General features: G+C 41.4%; 2 protein-coding genes across 2 annotated transcripts; both read left to right on the forward strand.

Moving 5' to 3' along the window:
• Positions 1–11279: 11279 nt before the first annotated feature.
• LOC147438938 (pentatricopeptide repeat-containing protein At2g33680-like) lies at positions 11280–14337 on the forward strand. The gene has a single exon (XM_086484894.1). It carries the CDS (start codon positions 11343–11345, stop codon positions 13413–13415), a length of 2073 nt encoding a protein of 690 aa, XP_086341020.1. The 5' UTR covers positions 11280–11342; the 3' UTR covers positions 13416–14337.
• Positions 14338–16003: 1666 nt separating this feature from the next.
• On the forward strand, positions 16004–19835 carry LOC147438939 (putative pentatricopeptide repeat-containing protein At1g56570). Its single transcript, XM_086484895.1, has one exon. The coding sequence runs from the start codon at positions 19073–19075 to the stop codon at positions 19436–19438; it is 366 nt and encodes a 121-aa protein (XP_086341021.1). The 5' UTR covers positions 16004–19072; the 3' UTR covers positions 19439–19835.
• The last annotated feature ends 743 nt before the right edge of the window (positions 19836–20578 follow it).

The following is a 20578-nucleotide window of genomic DNA, read 5'->3' on the forward strand; positions in this document are numbered from 1 at the left end:
CTTCTTGGTAAAGTTTTAATCGTAGTTTAAATTAATATTAAGTTCCTTGGGTTATAATCTTTTAGTTCCTAGTTTATTTTAATCTTTAATCAAACAAGAACTTAAGAAATACAATGAGTCTCTTGGGAGTTCAAGGTTTTGTCTCGAGGAGACGTAAGTTTCAAGTTAACCCCGACTTTGACGAATCCCATTTTGGTCCCTTTGCATCATTTGCCATCCATGGGGTATCTCCATGGAAGAAATGGGATTTTTATGTTCAAGCAGCACGATCACAACATCTGTGAAGTTATCCCTTTACTTCCCCCTTTGAATTTGCAAACAAACTTGAAAGTAGACAAACCTGAAATGAACAATGCATATGCTTTCTCCAATGAGTTTTGCTTTGGTATGGCTTATGCGTGGTAAACACAAAACTTTGGAATGCACCAACTTGCAATCTTGAGAAAAATAATCAAGAAACTTCCTTTCAATGCTTATGCAAGAGTGAAACCCTTCCATGCATAGTAGTGTAAGAGTGAAAATGAGACATTCCTAAGAGTGGACATGTTAGTGTAGTGAAAAATGCTCATGTAATAGAATGATTAACAAATTTTTCTTTAAGAAGGGATTTAGACATACCTTTGCTACCGTGGAGAGGATTAATTATGTATCTGAAAGAAGCTTATGGTTTCGGGATTTTCCGATTGATAAGAGGGGGGATAACCTTAATTGGAAGGAAATTTCCACTTTCAATGAAAAACTCCTTTGGTTAAGGTAGAGATACCCTTCAAAACTTAACTCTCCTTGAAAGAATTACTATTAACTTATTTGTATCACTAAACCAATCTTACACACATGCTCTTTTTCTCTTTGAAAGAAGAAAAATCCTATTTAATTTAAAGAAAAACTTGTGAACCTTTCATAAGAGCATTCTTTTTAGAGTAAATTATAATGCCACTTTGAATAGAATAGTTAACTCCAAAATTTTGACCCGTGATTATGTGGCAATTATCTCATGCATCTTAAAAATAGAAAAAGATATTTTTAGCGCAGTTGAAGGGCACGCATAGATATTAATCATCATCCAACATGCATGCTATTTTAGTATGATCTCCAGTCACCTACGATTAAAGAGATTGCTTTCTACTCTCTCTATGCCATATTAGTCTGGCAATCTAGAGAATGGAACTTGAATTATAAGCATGATCTCCAGTCACCTATGGTTACAGAGAGTGCTTTCTACTCTCCCTATGCCATATTAGTCTGGTAATCTAGAGAACTTGAAACAACGGAACTTGAAATAAGATCAGTGTTAGTTGTTAGCAACATGGTTAGTTATGATTAGTAATAAACCATAATTAGAGGGAAACAACAAAATTAAGTAGTCATTTCTTCTTCCCAAGCAGAAGGCTTCCTTATGGAAAAACGCTAATAGATAACGCTAATTCGTCCTTCTCTAGCTGGTTCATGTATATAAGACACAAACTATCCTCATCACTTACAGTGTTCTTACCTCGATCTTCCTCCTTCTTTCCATATTCTTGTTGAGAGTTTTTTAGGATTATCTCTTTCAATCCTTTACACTATCTCTTTGTTCATTACCTTACTTCATGGATCAGTGGCAAGAGCTGAAATTATATGTGGCCATTCCTTATCTGCAACAAACAAGAGAATCTGTGAGGAGAGATTTTGTAAAGCGGTATGAGCACCTACTTTTCCCTCACTTGGGAACTTCAGTAGCTTAAACCAAATGGTGGACGTTCGGAGACATAACAAGGGTGACACTTGCAACAATGTCTGCTTGGATATGGTAATTGAAACAATGGGTTTGGGTCCTCGATACTACTACGTGATGAGGTCAATGTATCGTGGGTTCTCCGAGCGAGTCTTTTTTCTTGCTCAATTTCTTCCTCATCAAAAGATATATCTTTACCCTCACTTTGGTTTACCACTTATACAGGGCCCTTTAACTTCTCACCTCATACTAGAGAGATCAGTGTAGCAATTTCACAGCAAATTCTTCATATGGATGAAAGGCCTAATATGTGTCTCACTTGTGATAGTTACTTTTGTGATCATGTGATGGATGGGCTTATTGACTTGTAAAAATCCAAATTCATTGTATCTCTTAACAAGTTTTTTGTTTATTAAGATCTTGGTTCTTGTCTCATATCCTTCTTTCTCTGATTTCTCTTGAGAAAAACAATTAATTTTTTTCTTAGCTTCCTATGTCTTGTATTTTGTAGAATCCCTTGAGAGAAATACAAATATACCTAGCTTAGTTATGAAGGATAACAGTAATCTTATTATTATGTAGCAAAATAGTTAGGTTACATTTCTTGGGTGACACAAATGTTTAGTAAGATAGAGCTTGTCGTGGTAATTACATGGGCTAGCAGGGTTCATTCTGAGCACAAAAAGAGGAAAGTTTTCATCAAAAAGCTTAGAAAACTGAGAAGTAAGGAATTCCTAGTCCTCCAAGTAAGTATCTTCAGTGAGATAGTCCTCCCATTGTACCATAAACCTTTTAAACCATTCTCTATGTAGCAACTTCGGCTCCTTCATGTCTTAAATTTTTCCCTAGCTCCTTCCTCATACTCTTCCTTAGCCTCAAGAATGGGAGATTACTAATTCCGGTCAATAGCATTCAAGGAAACATAGACATTGGCTTGTTCATCTATCTCATCCTTTACTGAGACAAAGTTTACTGTTGCTGATCTAGGTGGATTGACGGTTGGCCTTTGAGAACAAAAATGAGTGGTAGGGGGAGTTCTTGCTTGGGTTGGATTTATTTCTCTTTCTCCAATGTTTTTGAACTGTCCCCCTTGATTGGGTTGATTCTGAAGGTTAACAAGGAGGCTCAAATTACTAGGGTCATTTCCTTTAGGGCACTGGGCCTTCTTATGACCAAATTCTAGGCATTCATAGCAATGAATTTTCCTTCTACTCTAAGTGACCAGAAGAGCATTCACATGAACAAAGTGCAGTGGTAAGTGGCGTTGGACAACTGGCTTTGGTATAAATGGTACTTTGGTTGCTTGATAGGTGTGACTAGGGTAGGAAGGAAATTCTTGTTTCCTATTGGTTGTAGTGCCTCTCTGAAAAAAGGCTCTTATGCTTTGACTTGGCCCTGATTAGAGCGTCTGCAAGTGATACAGGTCGAAGGGATTCTACTTGGGAGCCAAATCTTCTCCAAGCCCAAGGATGAAGTGATGTAGCTTTTGTTTCTCTGTCATGAGAGGAGCATATCGTGAAAGTCGGACAAACTCCTCATCGTAAGCTTCAACAGACCTATTCCCCAGCTTGCAAGTAAGAAATTTGTTAATCTTAGTGGTGGAATAGTCTAGGGGAAGATATCTCTCCTTGAGATGATGCTTTAACTCATCCTAGCTTTGGGTCACCTCTGCTACTTGGCCAGATTGGCAGTTGAGCTTCCACCATGTTTTTGCTGGTCCTTCTAACTTAGCTCTCCCCATTATTCCATGAGCAACTGGATTGTAGCCAACAAGAGCAAAGTAGTCATCCATTTGAATTATCCATTCTTCTAGTTGAGTAGGCACATCATCACTCGCGCCTAAAAATGGATGTGGTTGCACAGATTTGAGCAGGGCCTTCAGATCCTTGTCATGTCCAAAATCTTCTACGAATGTTGTAGCAAGCGACATGTGATTTGGTGTAGGGAAAACTTTAGGTGCTGGTGGCGCTCGTGTATCAGGAAGCAGCAAATCTGAAGTGTTACCTACAAGCGAGTCCCGAGTAGCTCTATCTCTTGGGAGTTTACACAACATATTTTATGGCTGTGGCAAAAGAAACTACTTCCTCTTAGCGACAGATTCACAAATACTCAAGGATAGATTTTTCTAGATGGATTTCGTTTATCACATCTTTAAAAAAACAATGATTGGGCAAATGGTTAACAATCAACGAAAGCATTTTGTAAAATGCTAAGTTTTTTCATTTCATGCTTTTTCGAGGATTGTCCTTAAATCACCTAGGGTTCATAGTAATGCAAAGTATAATATTATAGACTTGGTTTAAAAATGACTTGCAAGTCCAAATACAATGCCAATTTGTTTCAATGAGGGTCCAACAATAACACTTGGAACCTACTTCCAATTTTTCTATCACCATTTCTAGAAAAAGATTATCCAAATCATAGTCATGGGGCCCAAGGAAATATTCAAGTTATAATGTACCGGGTCTCCTATCTTTGCAAATTTCCAATTCTCTCTTTGGTAGGAAAGATGAGGTAGACAAAGTTCTTTATCATGTCCTCTTTATTTTTTTCTTTATTTTCTACAGTTGATATCTCCATTTACTCTTACACAAACTGGAGAACTTTCTCTTGTTAATATTCCCATGTCATTTTTGTCAATACCTCACTCTCTTCCTACAAAAGTTCATAGTAAAAATTATTTGTATGGCCAAGGATAGAAACTACGCTTTGATACCACTTGTGAGGGCCATGCCAAGGACTATCGGCTGCACCATCTCCAAATGGATACACCATGATTCCTGACATTCCTCCTGCTTGAGACCGACACCAAGACAGGACTCCTCCCGCTCTTTGATGCCATCTCAAGGGGGTGATAAAATTCACTTTTCTCTTACAAATCCCTTAACCCCAAAATATTTTTTCTTATCGCTTTGAAATTTCTAGTCGAAGCCATCAGACTAAATGTGAACTCCACCTTCCAGGGTCAACTGGTGGGTGTTCTCTAGTTCACCCTTGGTTTAAGGTCACTAACGCTTTTTTCTTGGTTATGGCTGATCACAGTCGTCAGAGCGTTCCCCTAAGATGATTGTATTTAAAAGCTACACAAAAACCTCGTCGCCAAGTTTGATCCCCGCTCCGTAGATTGGAATCCCTTATCCCATTTTTGACTTAACTAAATGGACAACATAAAATTGGGTTCAAATTTTCGGCCAACAAATTAACCCTCCGGAATCCACCCACCCATCAAACCGTTTGATAAATGCACCTTCCCAAGGTAGTACTATGATACTAGAAAATAGTATTCTAGTCATGTCAAACCAAGAATACATTTCAAGCGTTTGAAAGCAGCATGCAAATTGTTGCATACCCTTGCAAGTGTGCATTTATCAGGTCGTTCCCACCTTTTTCCTTTTTTATTAAGTATTAGTAAAATTATCTAGTTATCTTTCAAGCAATCACATATACTCCTCTAGGCATATCCCTATCCTCATCCCAGGACTTGGGTATCCTGTCTCCTTGGCCATGTGTGGATGCGGCACCTTGACACAATTTCCAATTCTTATTTCTTTATCTTGTGTGGGAAAGGCTTACAAAAATATAATCTATTTTAGATTCTTTTTAAATCAATAAACCGAGAAGCGGAGAAAACGTCCAACTGATGAGGGCAATAGCGTTATAGGCCATTTAGGTTCCTAGCCATTCCAAGGTTCCTTTTACCAAACAATTAGAAGAGTTCCTTAATTAAATCACATCCTCCTCCCTTATCGTGATCCCTTCATGGATCCATTTTCCTTTATCGTTTTCCTATCGGCATCTGGCCTACCTGGACTAGGCCGATTCTCATACGCATTTGCGGGTCCCTATCACCCTACCGAGACTCACTCCCATTCAATCTCATTTCTGAGGCAGTGAATGAATCCAAGCTCAAATCATAGACCAACAGTTATCAATCCTAGCCAAAAAGGACCATCCCCCCGTCGTATCCCACAAGTAAACACCTGCATCGGCCTTTTTCAAGCATATAAGACAAAGTTCGCACTTAAATCTTCTATGTTATGCTAGGGCTATCTATGTCAAATCTTCTCGGTAAAGTTTTAATCCTAATTTAGATTTAGATTAAGTTCCTTGAGTTATAATCTCTTAGTTCCTAGTTTATTTTAATCTTTAATCAAACAAGGCCTTAAGAAATACAACAAATCTCTTGGCAGTTAAAGGTTTTGTCTCGACATAAGTTTCAAGTTAACCCCGACTTTGACGAATCTCATTTTGGTCATTTGCATCATTTGCCATCCATGGGGCATCTCCATGGAAGGGATGGGAGTTTTATGTTCAAGCAACACAGTCACGACATCTGTGAAACTATCCCCTTACTCCTCCCTTCGATTTTGCTAACAAACTTGAAAGTAGACAAACTTGAAATGAAAAATGCATATTCTTTCTACAATGATTGTTGCTTTGGTATGATCTATGCGTGGTAAACACAAAACTTTGGAATGCACCAACTTGCAATCTTGAGAAAAATAATCAAGAAACTTCCTTTAAGTACTTATGCAAGAGTGAAACCCTTCCATGCATGGTAGTGTAAGAGTGAAAATGAGACATTCCTAAGAGTGGACATGCTAGTGTAGTGAAAAATTCTCATCTAATAGTGTATGAATGATTAACAAATTTTTCTTTAAGAAGAGATTTAAGCATATCTTTGCTATCGTGGAGAGGATTAATTATGTAGCTAGAAGAGGCTTATGGTTTTGGGACTTTCCGATTGATAAGAGGGGGGATAACCTTAATTGTACGAAATTTTCACTTCCAAGAAAAAACTCCTTTGAATAAGATAGAGCCTTAATTTCTAAAGTTTAAAGAAAAACTTGTGAACATTTCATAAGAGCATTCTTTTTAAAGTAAATTATAAATGCCGCTTTGAATACAATAGTTAATTCCAAAATTTTCAATACTTAATTGCCTATGATTATGTGGCAATTATCTCGTGCATCTTAAAAATAGAAAAAGATATTTTTGGTGGGGTTTAAGGATACACATAGATATTAATCATCATCCAACATGCATGCTATTTTCAAAGCTCTTGTATTGAATGCCAACGTCACACTATGGATTGCAATCCTTTGTCTTGTCAATTGTTCTCTTATCTATTGCGTTTCACTTATTTTGTTCTCTGATTACATTATTTATGCAAGAAAATCTCCAATTGAGCAAATGAAGTGTGATTGAGGCATAACATGTATAGGAATCTGTCTTAACATCCTTGCAATTTCTATCATTGAGGATTGTAAATGTGTAATGCATCACTATTTAGTCTTCATATGAATCCTAGAGGCCTCCTCCTAAAGCACCACATATCTACAATAGGATTTTGAAGAAAGAGACCAAGCACACACTGCTAAAAAAGTGGAATTTTGTTGAGTTTGACCTGTTAGAGATTATTGAAGTAGGTGATTATCACACTCAAGGTCTTGCACCTACATATGGAGTGCGAAAGTACAAAGAGAGATGTGACAAAAATTTGAGCCAAAGAAATCGTGTGCAAACATTATTCAAGTATAAAAAGCTAACGAAGCCTCATTTTTTTAAAGTGAGGGCAATTTGCGACAAAGTAAAAAGGTTTAAGCATGGATGTTGATCAAAATCTGAAGGCAGAAGCCAAAAATGAAAAAGAAATACCTTTCCAAATTATCAATTACCTTATAAAGAATGGACTTCTTGATGGATTCAATAACGTTATTCCAATGCTTTTTTTCTTAGATTTTCAAATAGTCCTTTGTAGATTATGGTTGTCTTAAGAGACAAGACAAAGTGGGAATTGCACTTCCAAACTCAAGTTCTTGTTGGAATTAGGGTTCTAAGGATGCACACACAAAACTTAGAGAACAAGAAGCTCAAGGGCACATAACATAGGAAGTAGTATTATGCAGTGTGCATACACAAAATTAAGTTAGTTGAATGATGGGCCTCTATACACTACATGGGGAAAACCCCTTCAAGTGATAGGAAAAAGTGTCTTGACGATCACAAGTATGTTCACACATAAAATTACCGAAATACAGCAAAAAGTATTTCTTCTGAGTGCTAAAGTCATTCTTGTGACTATTGGATTGAATGAGAGCTCGTACATGACCATGTTGGATTGGATTGAATGAAAGTCAGGTTTGCACTGGTCATTTTTCTTTGACCTAGAAGCCTTTTTCTTTGCTTTCTTCTCATTTAATCTTTTTTCTCCATCAACATCAATAAATGGGTTGATACATAGTTTCATTTGAAACCTGTATAAAATGGATATGTGTCTCATCGGGATGCAAAAGAAGTTCCCATTGTTAAGAAAACGCAAGAGTGTATTGTAAGCTTTTTATGAGGTTACATCTATCTCATTTGTACGTGATAACAAAGGTCTGCTAATCATCTTCCAGAGCAAATACAACTCAATTACTAAAATATGATTTGGTTGTTAATTATACAATTTGTAACTTTACTGCTTGACTCGTAAGCAACACAAATATATATTGGCAGCCTTATCATTCATTTATTGCATTGTTCCTCATGTACTAAAGCATATGCTAAGTAACCAAAGACAAGCTAGTGACAATAGAAGGGTTCTTCCTGTTCTAAGATTCTTAAAGAATATTAAAGTGCAAAGTTTCAATGGACAATTGTTCAAAACATAGGCATCACTTATGGGAAACGTCTCAAGCCAAACCTAAGATTCTTAAAGCTTGTTAAAGTGCAAGTTTTTAATGGACAATTGTTCAAAACATAAGCATCACTTATAGGCAAAGTCTCAAGCCAAAACGCATGGGGCAAAACTTCGTTGTTGATAATACATTGAACCATTTTTATAAGTGTTCTATTTTTCCTCTTATCAACTTCATTTTATTGAGGGTCATGTTGTCTCCCATGAGTAGCTAGAAATGCATTCAAATTCTTTTGGCATATATGCCCTCCTAGATCTAAATGAAGGGCATCCCAGGCATAGGCCAAACTAGACACATTTTTAGCCATAGGAAAAAGTTTCTTGAAGCACAAAGCCACCTTGAAATTTTCCTTAAACAACTATACCCATGCATGCCTGGAGTAATCATCAATGGAAGTCATAAATTACACATGAGCAACAAAAGATAGAGTATGCATTGGACCACAAACATGTCTATCATTGCAGCCAAGGTGCAAATGGTAGGTTGTCACATGAAACTATGCTGTGAAACTTACAAAGCTATAGGCTATGGATAGACTAGAGAAGATACACACCACAAGTTGGTGCATAGGCCAAAGACCACAAGCCCAACAAAACTCTCCTGGGGCTTTCAACTACTGAACAAATTGCATAGCAACCAGGATTCCACATAGGCTATGCCACACACTCTTAAGTCACATGAACTATGCCGCATAGGTTGCAAAGAAGTCTCACTCAATCATGGTATCACACTGACAAAAGATTCCTCTCCTCAAACATTGAATCACCTAGGACCAAGCTAGAAAGCTATGCCAGAAATAGACTTATTAAAGAGGCCAAGGATCATATTATTGTTATTGTGGGCCGCCAACCATATATTACATTGATATGATTTCTCACGCATACAATTTAATAACATTTCTAACTAGAAATTCCAATTTTTAATTGGAGACAGTGCCCTCGTCTACTGTAGACGACCTTGTTTTAACTCAACTCAGTTATTTCCACACAAAAAAAGGCAGAGTTAGACAAGGCATCGTCGAGAAGAACGTGCCAAAAACAAGAACATTAGCACAACGCTGCTAATCCTCAGGACTACGTGACATGGGCATGGGGGCGTGGGATCTACGGTGAAATCATCGAGCACCGTAGATCTTGTCGACATCGCAAAAAGTAATCTCGATGTCGTGACGTTGTGCATCCATAGGAGGAAACTCAGAGAAGATACCGCTTCCTCGGTGCTATCAGCTTCATACAAATTGTGGGAAGTTTTTATTGGACTACTCGGTTGATATGTATCTCGTATGCTGAGTACTCATCTCAAATATGGTGTGCTTTAGAGGGCAATAAGTGCTTGAGGAGCATCTTGTCCGGATTGTCATCTCTTGCAGTGCATTGATAGCGGGGTATGCTGGTGGACTTGCTAGGCACTACTGTGGTTGAGATATATACCTAATGTTGTGATTTTACAATGCTTGGTTGATAGAGTTTGTGGGAGAAAAATGTTGTGCTAACTAATGCTTTGATCGATATGGTCATTGGAGGAATATGATTGCTAGGCGATGCTTTGGTTGAGTTTATATGCCAGTTAAGGACTTCGGAGACACATGATGTGTTGACAATGCTATGGTCAACATGTAAACCAAATGTGGTGTGCTAAAGGCCCCCCAAGGCCATTAAATTGGGGGTTCTATGGACGCCCACTTAATAAACATAAGGTTTTATGTGTGAAAGGGGAGGAGGGGGATAAAAGGAGGCGATGTCAAACGACAACGAACGGAGAAAGGGAAGAGGAAGGAGGAGCTCGTAGCTAGCGCTGTAGAGTTTGGTGCACTTCAACCCTCGACCTGCCATATCATCAAGGCGCTTGTTACGCAGCCGTGACAAGCAAAACGAGGGGATAGCATAAGAAGTAAAGTTATTTTTGGAGAGAAAAGGGGAATGAACGATGAGAAGGTTTGTTGTTGCATGAACGAAGAGAGGAGAATTGGAAAGAAAGGAGGATTAACGAGAATAGAGGAAACAAAGGGTGGAAGCAGAGGAGAGGAAGAAGCGGGGGAGAAGGCAAGGATCTCTCTCCCCCTCTCGACTAAGGTAGGGAAAAACTCTCTCAATCTCTCTTTCTCTCAACTAAGCTTGCCTTCTCTCTCTCTCTCTCTCTCTCTCTCTCTCTCTCTCTCCGTCGACTCAGTGAATCAAGCAAAGAGAAGAAGAAGGAGAAGAGGTGAGCGCTCTTGGCAATCGAGGAGAGCTCTCTTGACAATCAAAGGAGGAAGTTTGGAGACTTCTTGAAGGCAAACATAGCTCTTGAGGGCAATTGAAGCAGGAAGAACGACACGGAGGAAAACTCCATCATCATCTTCAACTTAAGTTTTGTTGATCTTGATGATAAGTTTCGCTGTTGTTAATAGCCCGCTTAGTTTTTGTAAGGAGCTTCAACTCCTTAATCCTAATGTAAATCAAGTGACGGCGTCATTAACGATCCATCTTGGCTATTGATGATTAAGTTGTACTCAAGGCTTTACTGAAGGTTTATTGATGATTATATTGATTGTCGGAGTTGTTTATGTCTGCTATTTTCTCTCTCACTCACCTCTCACAGCCAAAGGCTCCTCCTTTCTAGCTCACCTTTCGAACACATATCCCCCAACATCGGGGTACAAAAAGTAATCTCAATCTCGGGTACCCAAGATTACTTTTTGTGCTCGAAATTACTTTGCTTGCAATAACGACGCCAGCTCACATTTGGTATAAGAGTAACTCTCACTCCCATACCATCGCGAAAAACACGCGAGTGCTCGTGGATAAGACATGGGAGTCTCAAGGTGAGTCAAAAGTTCGAACCCTGGGTGCGGAGTTATCTCGTACCCGAGATTAATATGCCGCTCTCCTTCAACGTAAATCCCACCCGCTAATGGGTGCGTGCTCTAATGTGCGGGAAGGGAGGTATTGGCGGCCAAGCGATGAATGTCGCGTTCTGGGGAAGGGAAGGTAGGACGGGAGTTGAAGGTTCTAGCGGAGGCCTGCCTAGCGAGAGGCGACGTGTCGGGAGGCAAGGAGCTTCTCAATCAGTTCGAGCAGCACCCGCCCGTTACAGCTACCTCCATCGAGCTAAGCATCCACCTCATCCGCCTCTGTGCCCTTTCTGGCACTCCAGAGCAGGCTCTGACCTTCTTTCAAGCCATCGCAGAACCTCCCGTAGTCGCATGGGGCGCCATATTCACAACCCTCTCCAAACTTGGCCGCCCTCACCATGCTCTTCATCTTTTTTTTCACATGCCTCCTTGCATCGCCCCCAATTCCCGCCTCTACGTCACCATCCTCCAAGCTTGCTCCACCTCTTCCCATGTCCATCTTCTGGAATCGCAGATTGTAGAGAACGCTTTGGATCTTCAACTCTATGTCTGCAATGCGCTCATCCATATGTATGCACATTGTGGCTGCCTCGAGTCGGCCCGCCATGTTTTCAACCGGCTTGCAATTCGCAGTGTGGTCACCTGGTGCACCATGATATCTGGCTATGCTAAGCACGGATTTAATGCTGAGGCACTGCAGCTATTTCGTCACATGCATCTGCAGAACATGGAAGCCAATCAGGTTACTATCCTTTCTGTTCTGAAAGCATGCACCACCCTGCATGATGGCAAATTTTTACATTCGCTAATCTTATGTCGTGGCATGGAATCGAATGGCTTTGTTGTCAATTCGCTCTTAGACATGTATGCGAAGTGTGGCAGCTTTGATATTGCCTCAAGCTTGTTGGACAGGTCATGTGGTACAAATGTCGTGACTTGGACAGCGATGATCGGAGGATGTATCCAGTACGGACAGATTACGAAGGCCTTCAAATACTTTGCCAGAATGCTAGAAGAAGGCTTCAATCCAAATGAGGTAACTTTCGTGAGCATGTTAAAGGCATGCTCTTTGCTACTAGACATTGATACAGGCAAGTTGCTCTATTTCTTTATAGTAGAAATGCAGGTCTGCATCCTAGGACCTCTTGGAAATTCCCTCATTGACATGTATGGAAAACATGGCAGTCTTGATGATGCTCTCAACATCTTTAAAGTTTTGCCCCAGCGTGGTTTGATAACTTGGAGCGCAATGATGGGGGCATATTCTCACAATGGTTGTGATGAAGATGTTCTACATCTTTTTGAGCAAATGCAGCAGGCGGGTGCACTCCCAGACATAGTGATTCTTGCATGCACATTGAAGGCGTGCTCTGCTATTGCTGCTCTTGAGCAAGGAAAATTGATCCATTCTCATATACTTGAACATGATGTGGCTCTGGATACCAAGCATCTTATCGAGTTATATGTCAAGTGTGGGTGCATTGAAGATGCATGCAGAGTGTTTGATATGTCACGGGTGCATTCTTTGGCGACATGGAACACAGTCATCTCAGGCTGCTGTGAAAGCTCTAAGTTTAATCTGGCAAAGCGCTACTTTAGTGCAATGGAGGAACAAGGGATTGAATCAGATCATACAACATTGTCGTGCCTCTTGTTTCTATGTAGTCACATGGGTCTTCTCAGTGAAGGGTTCAGTTTTTTCAAGGAAATTTCTAGAGGCTATCATGCGTCGCCAAAGCTTGAGCACTTTGTTTCCCTAGTACATCTTCTTGGCTGTACAGGACAGGTGGATGAGGCAAAGTGTTTGCTTGCTACAATGCCCTCAGGGCCAGGCCCTGTCGGCTGGAGATCCTTATTAAGTCAATGCAAAGCTCACAGCCAGGTAGCGTTGGGGCAGCAGTGTTTCCACCATGTTGCGTCTGGCGATCAGCGAGAGGCGGCTGGCTATGTGCTTATGTCTAATATGTATGTCCAGCCAGGCACAGAAGGGATGGCAGAATCGGAAGAGCTACGCAAGTATGTAAATGCTTGGAAGAAGCCTGCCAAAGCGTGCATCGAGGTTCTTAATAAAGTACATAGTTTTAGTGTGAAAGATGAATACCACCCATTCATTACTGACATTCATGCGAAGTTGAGGCTGTTACGTGTGCAGATGGCTGAAGCGGGTCACCTGCATAGCTGGTGAGATGGCTCCTAAATCTTGCAGGTCTAGTACACTGTTCACTGGAAGTGCATGTGTGCCATATGTCCAACATTTTTGACACTCCTCCATAGGAAAACTTCAATTTTGTTGGAGATGAGCGCTGCAGCTCTTGGATCTATATCAAAGCCATGAGTTTCTGCATCTCAAGAAATACCTAGTGCATGTGTGCCATGTGAGCCGTAAGCTTCTCATGTCCACCGAGGCATTTGGCTTTTGAGACGGGGAAGTTTTTCTTATGATAAACCATCCCCACACTCTCCAAGATGGTGTTGCTTATCAGAGGCAACATTATTCTATCTATCAGTAGTAGAAGGCTGTGGCATGGAGAGGAGTTTCTTGTTACCACATGTAGGAAGTGTAATCAGGTGCAGGCACTCAAAGAGGGGCTGTTTTGTGGTACTCCACACATGATTTAGACCATAGTATGAAACAAGTTTCAAAAGTTGCAAAACGATTTTGTGCGAAAAAGGTGGCGGCGTCGATGGTTGAAACGCGGCTATAGAGATTTCATCAACACTCAGATTGATAAAAGGTGAAAAAATATATATTTATATTCAGATAGCTCAAACAGACAACTGAGTATGCACCATGGTTGGCATGCCAATGATTTGACTATATACAAACACCATATAGAAATCACATTGTCGAGTGGTTTCTCATGTGAGATCAAGTACAACAGCAAGATGGGGTTGATCATGTATTCTTTGTGAAACCGTGGTACATAGGAAAATGGGCCTTCAATTGTTTTTTCCAGTCAATGGTCACGTGAGATGCCTGCATACTTGTAATGCTTTGCCCAGCATGTCTATGGATCTTGTGTTATGGGATAGACACTGCTATAAAGAATAACAACGATGAAGTAAGAATTAAGATTCCTACTAATGAAAGATTTATGTTGGCATCTTTTTGCTTGGCCATAACCTCCATCCCATAGCTATTCAGTAAGTCTTTTTACAAATTTTCAATGGCTTTAGTCTGATAGACCTATGAGGTCTCTTGGGATTATTCCGAAGATGATTAAATTTCTCCTCTTCTTATTAGCAATTATTGTATTCTAACTCTAGTAACATAAGGAAATTCAATGCAGGATACTTACGGTTTTGGTTCTCTCCTTTGTATCTCTCAACAGAATGTCTGCCACTAAAAGATGAGTATGAGGTCCTATACCCAAGCTCATGCAAGGCCAATTTGTCTAAGAATCAACACAAGGTGGAGCTATTTTAAATTTTGATTAAACCTTTCTGTAGATTAGCAAGTGTGAAGCTTACTCTCATTCACTTGATGGAGATGAGGAAGACATTGGCGGCGGCGGCGGTGGTGGCGGTGATGATGATTATTTACTAAGGGATTCCTTGGAGGACTTGTTACACCTCTTTGTTGACCTAGGTGCCATTCCTTATCGTAGTAAAAACAAGGTGAGGAGTCATGAAAGAAGGTTGAAGTTAAGGGGGGACGAGAGTTATGCGGAGTAGGTCTACCTAATCCCATGTCATTTTTGTTGTATTTTAATATAAAACTTTATTGTCCATTATACTCGCGTAATCACAAAGTAACCTATATGTCATGAAGGTTTCCATTTAAACAACAAGGTGAAAGGTTCGCATTAGCATTCTAAAACAAAATAGAACAAAAAGGAAGTAAAATAAGAACAATAGGGATCCATTGACAAACTAAAATAGAAAATAATTTATTACTTTCACAAAAAAAGGTAGATTTAATAAGCAATAATAAAATAACTTAATGAAATGGACCTTTATGAGGTCCTTAAATGAAAAGACTCTTTCACAAATAATAAAAAATTTCAATGAATCAACGCTTCACATCATGGGATCAAACTCTTATGAATGCACTCCTTGATACTTTGTTCTCTAAGGCCTTCTAGAGCGGGTCAAAAATACAAGATTTAGTGGTTATTTATAAAGTAACTTTATGTTATGTTTGGTTTGCTCAAAGGGGAAAGGCCTTGTTAGTTATCCTTTCTGGCTAATGGAAAATAAGAATTGTTTTGTGTGTATGTGTATGTGTATGCGTGCCACGACACTAAGTGACACAAGATGGGACGTGGGGGCGAGTAAAGGGATCGACGGTGAAGGACGATGGCGGGGATCTCGAGGCGGACAAGTCCACCCAAAAAATGGCGGCGCTATTGGAGGACGGGGGTTTGAACCCAGAATGTCGTCCCTCAATGCTTTTTGAAGCATGGGCTAACCACTACGCCCGTTCGCGTACATTTGAGACCACCGTTTTACACAATGATATAAACAATAAACCTGGACGGCTTAGAACTAAACCCGAACGGAACCCTTGGTCAGGTTTAGTTCTTGGCCGGGTTTAGTTTTAATAAGTCATCTACGACCCAAAACACCTCGACGGTCGCGCGTGGAGTTCCCATCCATTGATCCCCTCACCCCTCCCTTCTTAAATGATCCGTGTCATTTAGTCTTGAGGGCGTGCGTGCGCGCGCATAATTATTTCATTAGCGTAGGAGCCAAAATCTCAATGGTGGCCTCACATTCGTCGACGTGGCATGTCTTTTCAACGCTTTATTTTTGCTAAGCTCACCTATCTTAACCGTCTGCGCGCTCACAGCTTTTGCTTGCTCACTGCGCTCAGTTTTCGTGGTCGATGAACATCGTGTGGCAAGGAAGCATTGATTACAGGGTTGCACAACAGCTATGAGAGGCAGGACTCGAGAGTGGTCGTACACAAAGCCGCTCGATACTCATGATTCTCTCTCTCGCTTGACAACTCATGATCCTGCGATCAACATTCATTTGCTTTACGGAGCGAAGAATCTCCTGCCGGTCCCACGTGCCTTGACGTGCAAGCTTTCATGCGACCCGCTTTACGGAGCTAATAATTTCGTGCTATTCCGCGAATCTTGATCTCATGCACTTTCCTTGCTCTCCAAATCATGGTCCATCCTCCTGTTGAAGAATTCTGTCTGGTCCGTGATTGCGTGCCAGAAATGGTTTGCGATGCTCTGCTGGGCTAGCCCCGCCACATATGTGGATTTTGTAGCTTGCCCACTGCCACGCAGAAACTTGGTGCCATCATCAGGTCATCCTCATCGTCTCCATCGTAGGAAGAAGGTCTCGACTGTTGGGCCATTCAGAATTCTATCAATTGGCGACTCTCTTCTTCTGCGCTTGGTTGAACTGTGCCCCACACGAAATTCACAAGATTGCACATTGTATCCACTAAACAAGTACTGTGTGCATCCTCCATTTATGGTAGTTTTAGTCGGGATTTTGGATGCTAACTATTGAACGCACCAAAGGTGAGACTTGGAAAGAAGAGGCAGCTTACTTGGCACAATTTGATGACTAGAGCAAGGTCAATGTGCAATACACTATTGATGCTTGTTAGCGATTTAGCTGTGCTTTTAAGTACACCAACCGAGTTTCCTCGAAGTGTTGTTGATGCCATGTACTCTGGATGAGGAATTTGGTCGTGGAACGTTTCGTGGTTTTGGAAATTGGGAGTTGAAACGCTTGCATAGGGACGCGTATGTCTACTTGTGGGAGCAAGTAGCAACATTTGAATATGACAATGAGTATCGTGAGTTATCTCATGATTCTCTCTCTCGCCGTACATATGGGATGCCTTCCATAATGTCAATTCACAGCCTTGCAGCCCACTGAAGCCCATCCAAGAAGGCAAGAGCACACGATGCTTTGTGCATACAGTAGAGCAATATGCTACAATAATGCATTACTAGTCCAAGCTTGAAGGGTCGCACCGTTCCAAGCCAAGTGGAGGACGAGAAGGAAAGTGTGTTGAGATGCTCTTAGGAACGGTGCCGGCCAGAACTCTCCAGATGCAATCACCTACATAGGCATCTTGAAGGCATGTCTCTACGCAAGATGCTGATATGGGCACAAAAATTCACAATTACATTGTTATAAAAAGATTTTGGGCTTGGCACTGTCTTGGTCGATATGTATGACGAATGTGGTGCACTTGAGATAGCACAAAAATTGCTTCAGGAACTTCCTGTCTGGAATGTCGGCACTGATTGCAAGTTGTGCACAATGAGAGTTCTAGGCTGTTTTCAGCAGATGCAAAGCGAGGGCCTCTCTCCAGGTGCAATCACTTAGGCCTGCATCTTGAAGGCATGTGGCTCTACTTAAGACGTTGATATGGGCAGAAAACTTCACAATTAGTCGGGGACTGTTGAAAAAAGATGTCGTGCTTGGCACTGTCTTGATGGATGTGTATGTCAAATGTGGTGCGCTTGAGAAAGCACAAAAGGTGCTTGAGGAGCTTCCTGTCTGGAATGTCGCCTCTTGGAATGCACTAATTGTGGGCCTATATTGTTAGTGAGAGGCTGTAGAGAAAAGATGTTGTGCTTGTCACTGTCTTGCTCGATATGTATGTCAAATGTGGTGCGCTTGAGAAAGCACAAAAAGTGCTTGAGGAGCTTCCTGTCCGAAATGTCGCCTCTTGGAATGCAATGATTGCTGGATTATATTGTTAGTCAGAGGCTGTAGAAAAAAGATGTTGTGCTTATCATTCTCTTGGTCAATATGTAAGTCAAATGTGGTGCGCTTGAGAAAGCACAAAAAGTGCTTGAGGAGCTCGTTGTCCAAAATGTCAATGAATGCACTAATTGCGGGATATGCATAACGAGAGCAGGGCCAAAAAGCTCTAGGCTGTTTTCAATAGATGCTTAGCAAGGGCCTCTCTCCAGATGCAATCACCTATGTCGCAAGCTTTATTAATCGTAGGCAAATTGCATTGCGTAATCGGCTCTGCTACACTCCTTGCTATCGAGAAGTGCTTTCATACAGCCGGGATTCAATGATATCAGCATGAATATTGCTGCCTGTGCAAAGGTCTTTACGTTGGGCACAAAACTACGAAACATGTTGAAATGGGCACAAAACTTCACAATTACATTGTTGAAAAAAGATGTCGTACTTGGCACTGTCTTGGTCGATATGTATACCAAATGTGGTGCGCTTGAGAGAGAACAAAAATTGCTTCAAAAAATTCCTATCTGGAATGTCAGCACTGACTGCAGGATGTGTGCAACAAGAGCAAGGCCAGAAAGCTCTCGGCTGTTTTCAACAGATACAAAGCGAGGACCTCTCTCCAGATGCAATCACGTAAGCGTGCATCTTGAACGCATGTGGTTGTATGCAAGATGCTGATATGGGCTTAAAAATTCACTCTGATATTGTTAGTCAAGGGCTTTTGCAAAAAATTGCCATGCTTGGTAATGTCTTGGTCAATATCTATGCCAAATGTGGTGCGGGATGTTGTCTTTTGGAATGCACTGATTGCAGGATATGCCCGACAAGGGCCGGGCCACAAAGCTTTGGGCTGTTTTCAGCAAGTGCTTGAGGAGCTTATTATTCGGAACAGCGTTAGCTGATTGCCAGATATGCACAACAGGAGTAGGGACAGAAAGCTCTAGGCTATTTTCAGCGGCTGCAAAGCGAGGGCTTGTATCCAGATGCAATCACCTACGCATGCACCTTGAAGGCATGTGGCTCTTCACAAGATGTTGATATGCGCTTAAAAAATCACTCTTATATTGTTACTTAGGGGTTGTTGCAAAAAAGTCTGTGCTTGGCAATGCCTTGGTCGATATCTATGCCAAATGTGGTCCGGGATGTCGTCTTTTGGAACGCATGAACTGCAACGTATGCCCGCGACAAGGGCCGGACCAAGAAGCTCTGGGCTGTTTTCACCAGGTACTTGAGGAGCTCACTATTTGGAACGGCGTTAACCGCGAGCAGGGACAGAAAGCTGTAGGTTGTTTTCAATGGATGCAAAGCGAGGGCTTCTATCCAAATGCAATCACCTACGCATGCATCTTGAAGGCATGTGGTTGTACTCAAGATGCCGATATGGGCTTGAAAATTCACTTCAATATTGTTAGTCAAGGGCTGTTGCGAAAAATTGTCGTGCTCAACAATGCCTTGGTTGTTACGGATGCCAAATGTGGTGCTAGATGTCGTCTTTTGGAACACATTGATTGCAGGATACGTCCGTAGGGCCAGGCCAGGACGCTCTAGTCCGTTTCAGTAAGTGCTTGAGGAGCTTACTATTCGGAACAGCGTTAACAGATTATGGGATATGCACAACAGGAGCAAGGACAAAAGCTCTAGGCTGTTTTTTGCGCATGTAAAGCGAGGGCCTCTGTCCAGTCTTTTGCCAAGGATGGAGCAATGAGGACCCCCAACTGCACGCTGCAAGCCCTGCACTGCAGGTTGTAAGGTTGCAGCAGGGCCGAGAGAGAGAGAGAGAGAGAGAGAGTTGATTTAGGGGCTACTACAATTGCTAAAGATGGCTGCAACGTACGCGAGTAGACGCTGTGAAAAACGTAGGCCCATGCTAAGAAAACGGTGGTCCCAGCTAGCTGCTTAGTTCACGGCTAGTAGTTTAAGATTCCATAGTATTTTATTTTGTCATTTGTCATTTCATTTTTGTCATCTCGTTACTCTGACTTTGTATTAGATCCACCACATTGTAACTTTCTAGCCCAATAGGTCACTTTGGCCTTTTGAAGACGTTAATATAACATTTCATTTGATTTCCTCTCTCTCTCTCTCTGCCCTGCTTCAACTTTGCGGCCTGTAGTGTAGGGCTTGCAGCGTGCAGTTCGGGGTCCTCGTCTTGCTCCATCCTTGGCGAAAGAGAATGTGATCAACAAGTGAAATTTGCTTGCGACAATGAGAGATTCCTAGTACCTCCTCTAGCCATTGGTGGTGGCTGGCTGCCACAACTCACCAGCCCAAGCAGGTCCAAGACCCTCGGACATGAGAGAGTTCACACAAATACAACTCTCTCTCTCTCTCTCTCTCTCTCTCTCTCTCTCTCTCTCTCTCTCTCATTTCAATCAATTGAGGTGGTGAAATTACCTGAGGCTTGAGCGAATCGTTTCGTCTTTGGACTAGAAGAAACTTTAAATGAGGTGCTGGAAGAAACTTTAAATGAGGTTTATATAGCTTAAAAGCCTTATCCCAACGCGCTTTCTTACCCGTACTCGTAACCCGACGCTTTTACCCGCACCTCAAGGCTTTTCCCACTCACGCTCTCTTGCCCGCGGCTCGAGAGCTTTCTTGCCTGCAACGCGAGGCAATCCTGGAGGCACCTCCACGTAGGCTGGATGCACCTGGCTAGAGAGTGGGAAG

This window comes from Adiantum capillus-veneris, chromosome 16, assembly GCF_014529385.1.
Source record: "Adiantum capillus-veneris isolate H3 chromosome 16, ASM1452938v2, whole genome shotgun sequence".
In the NCBI taxonomy this organism is placed as follows: Eukaryota; Viridiplantae; Streptophyta; class Polypodiopsida; order Polypodiales; family Pteridaceae; genus Adiantum; species Adiantum capillus-veneris.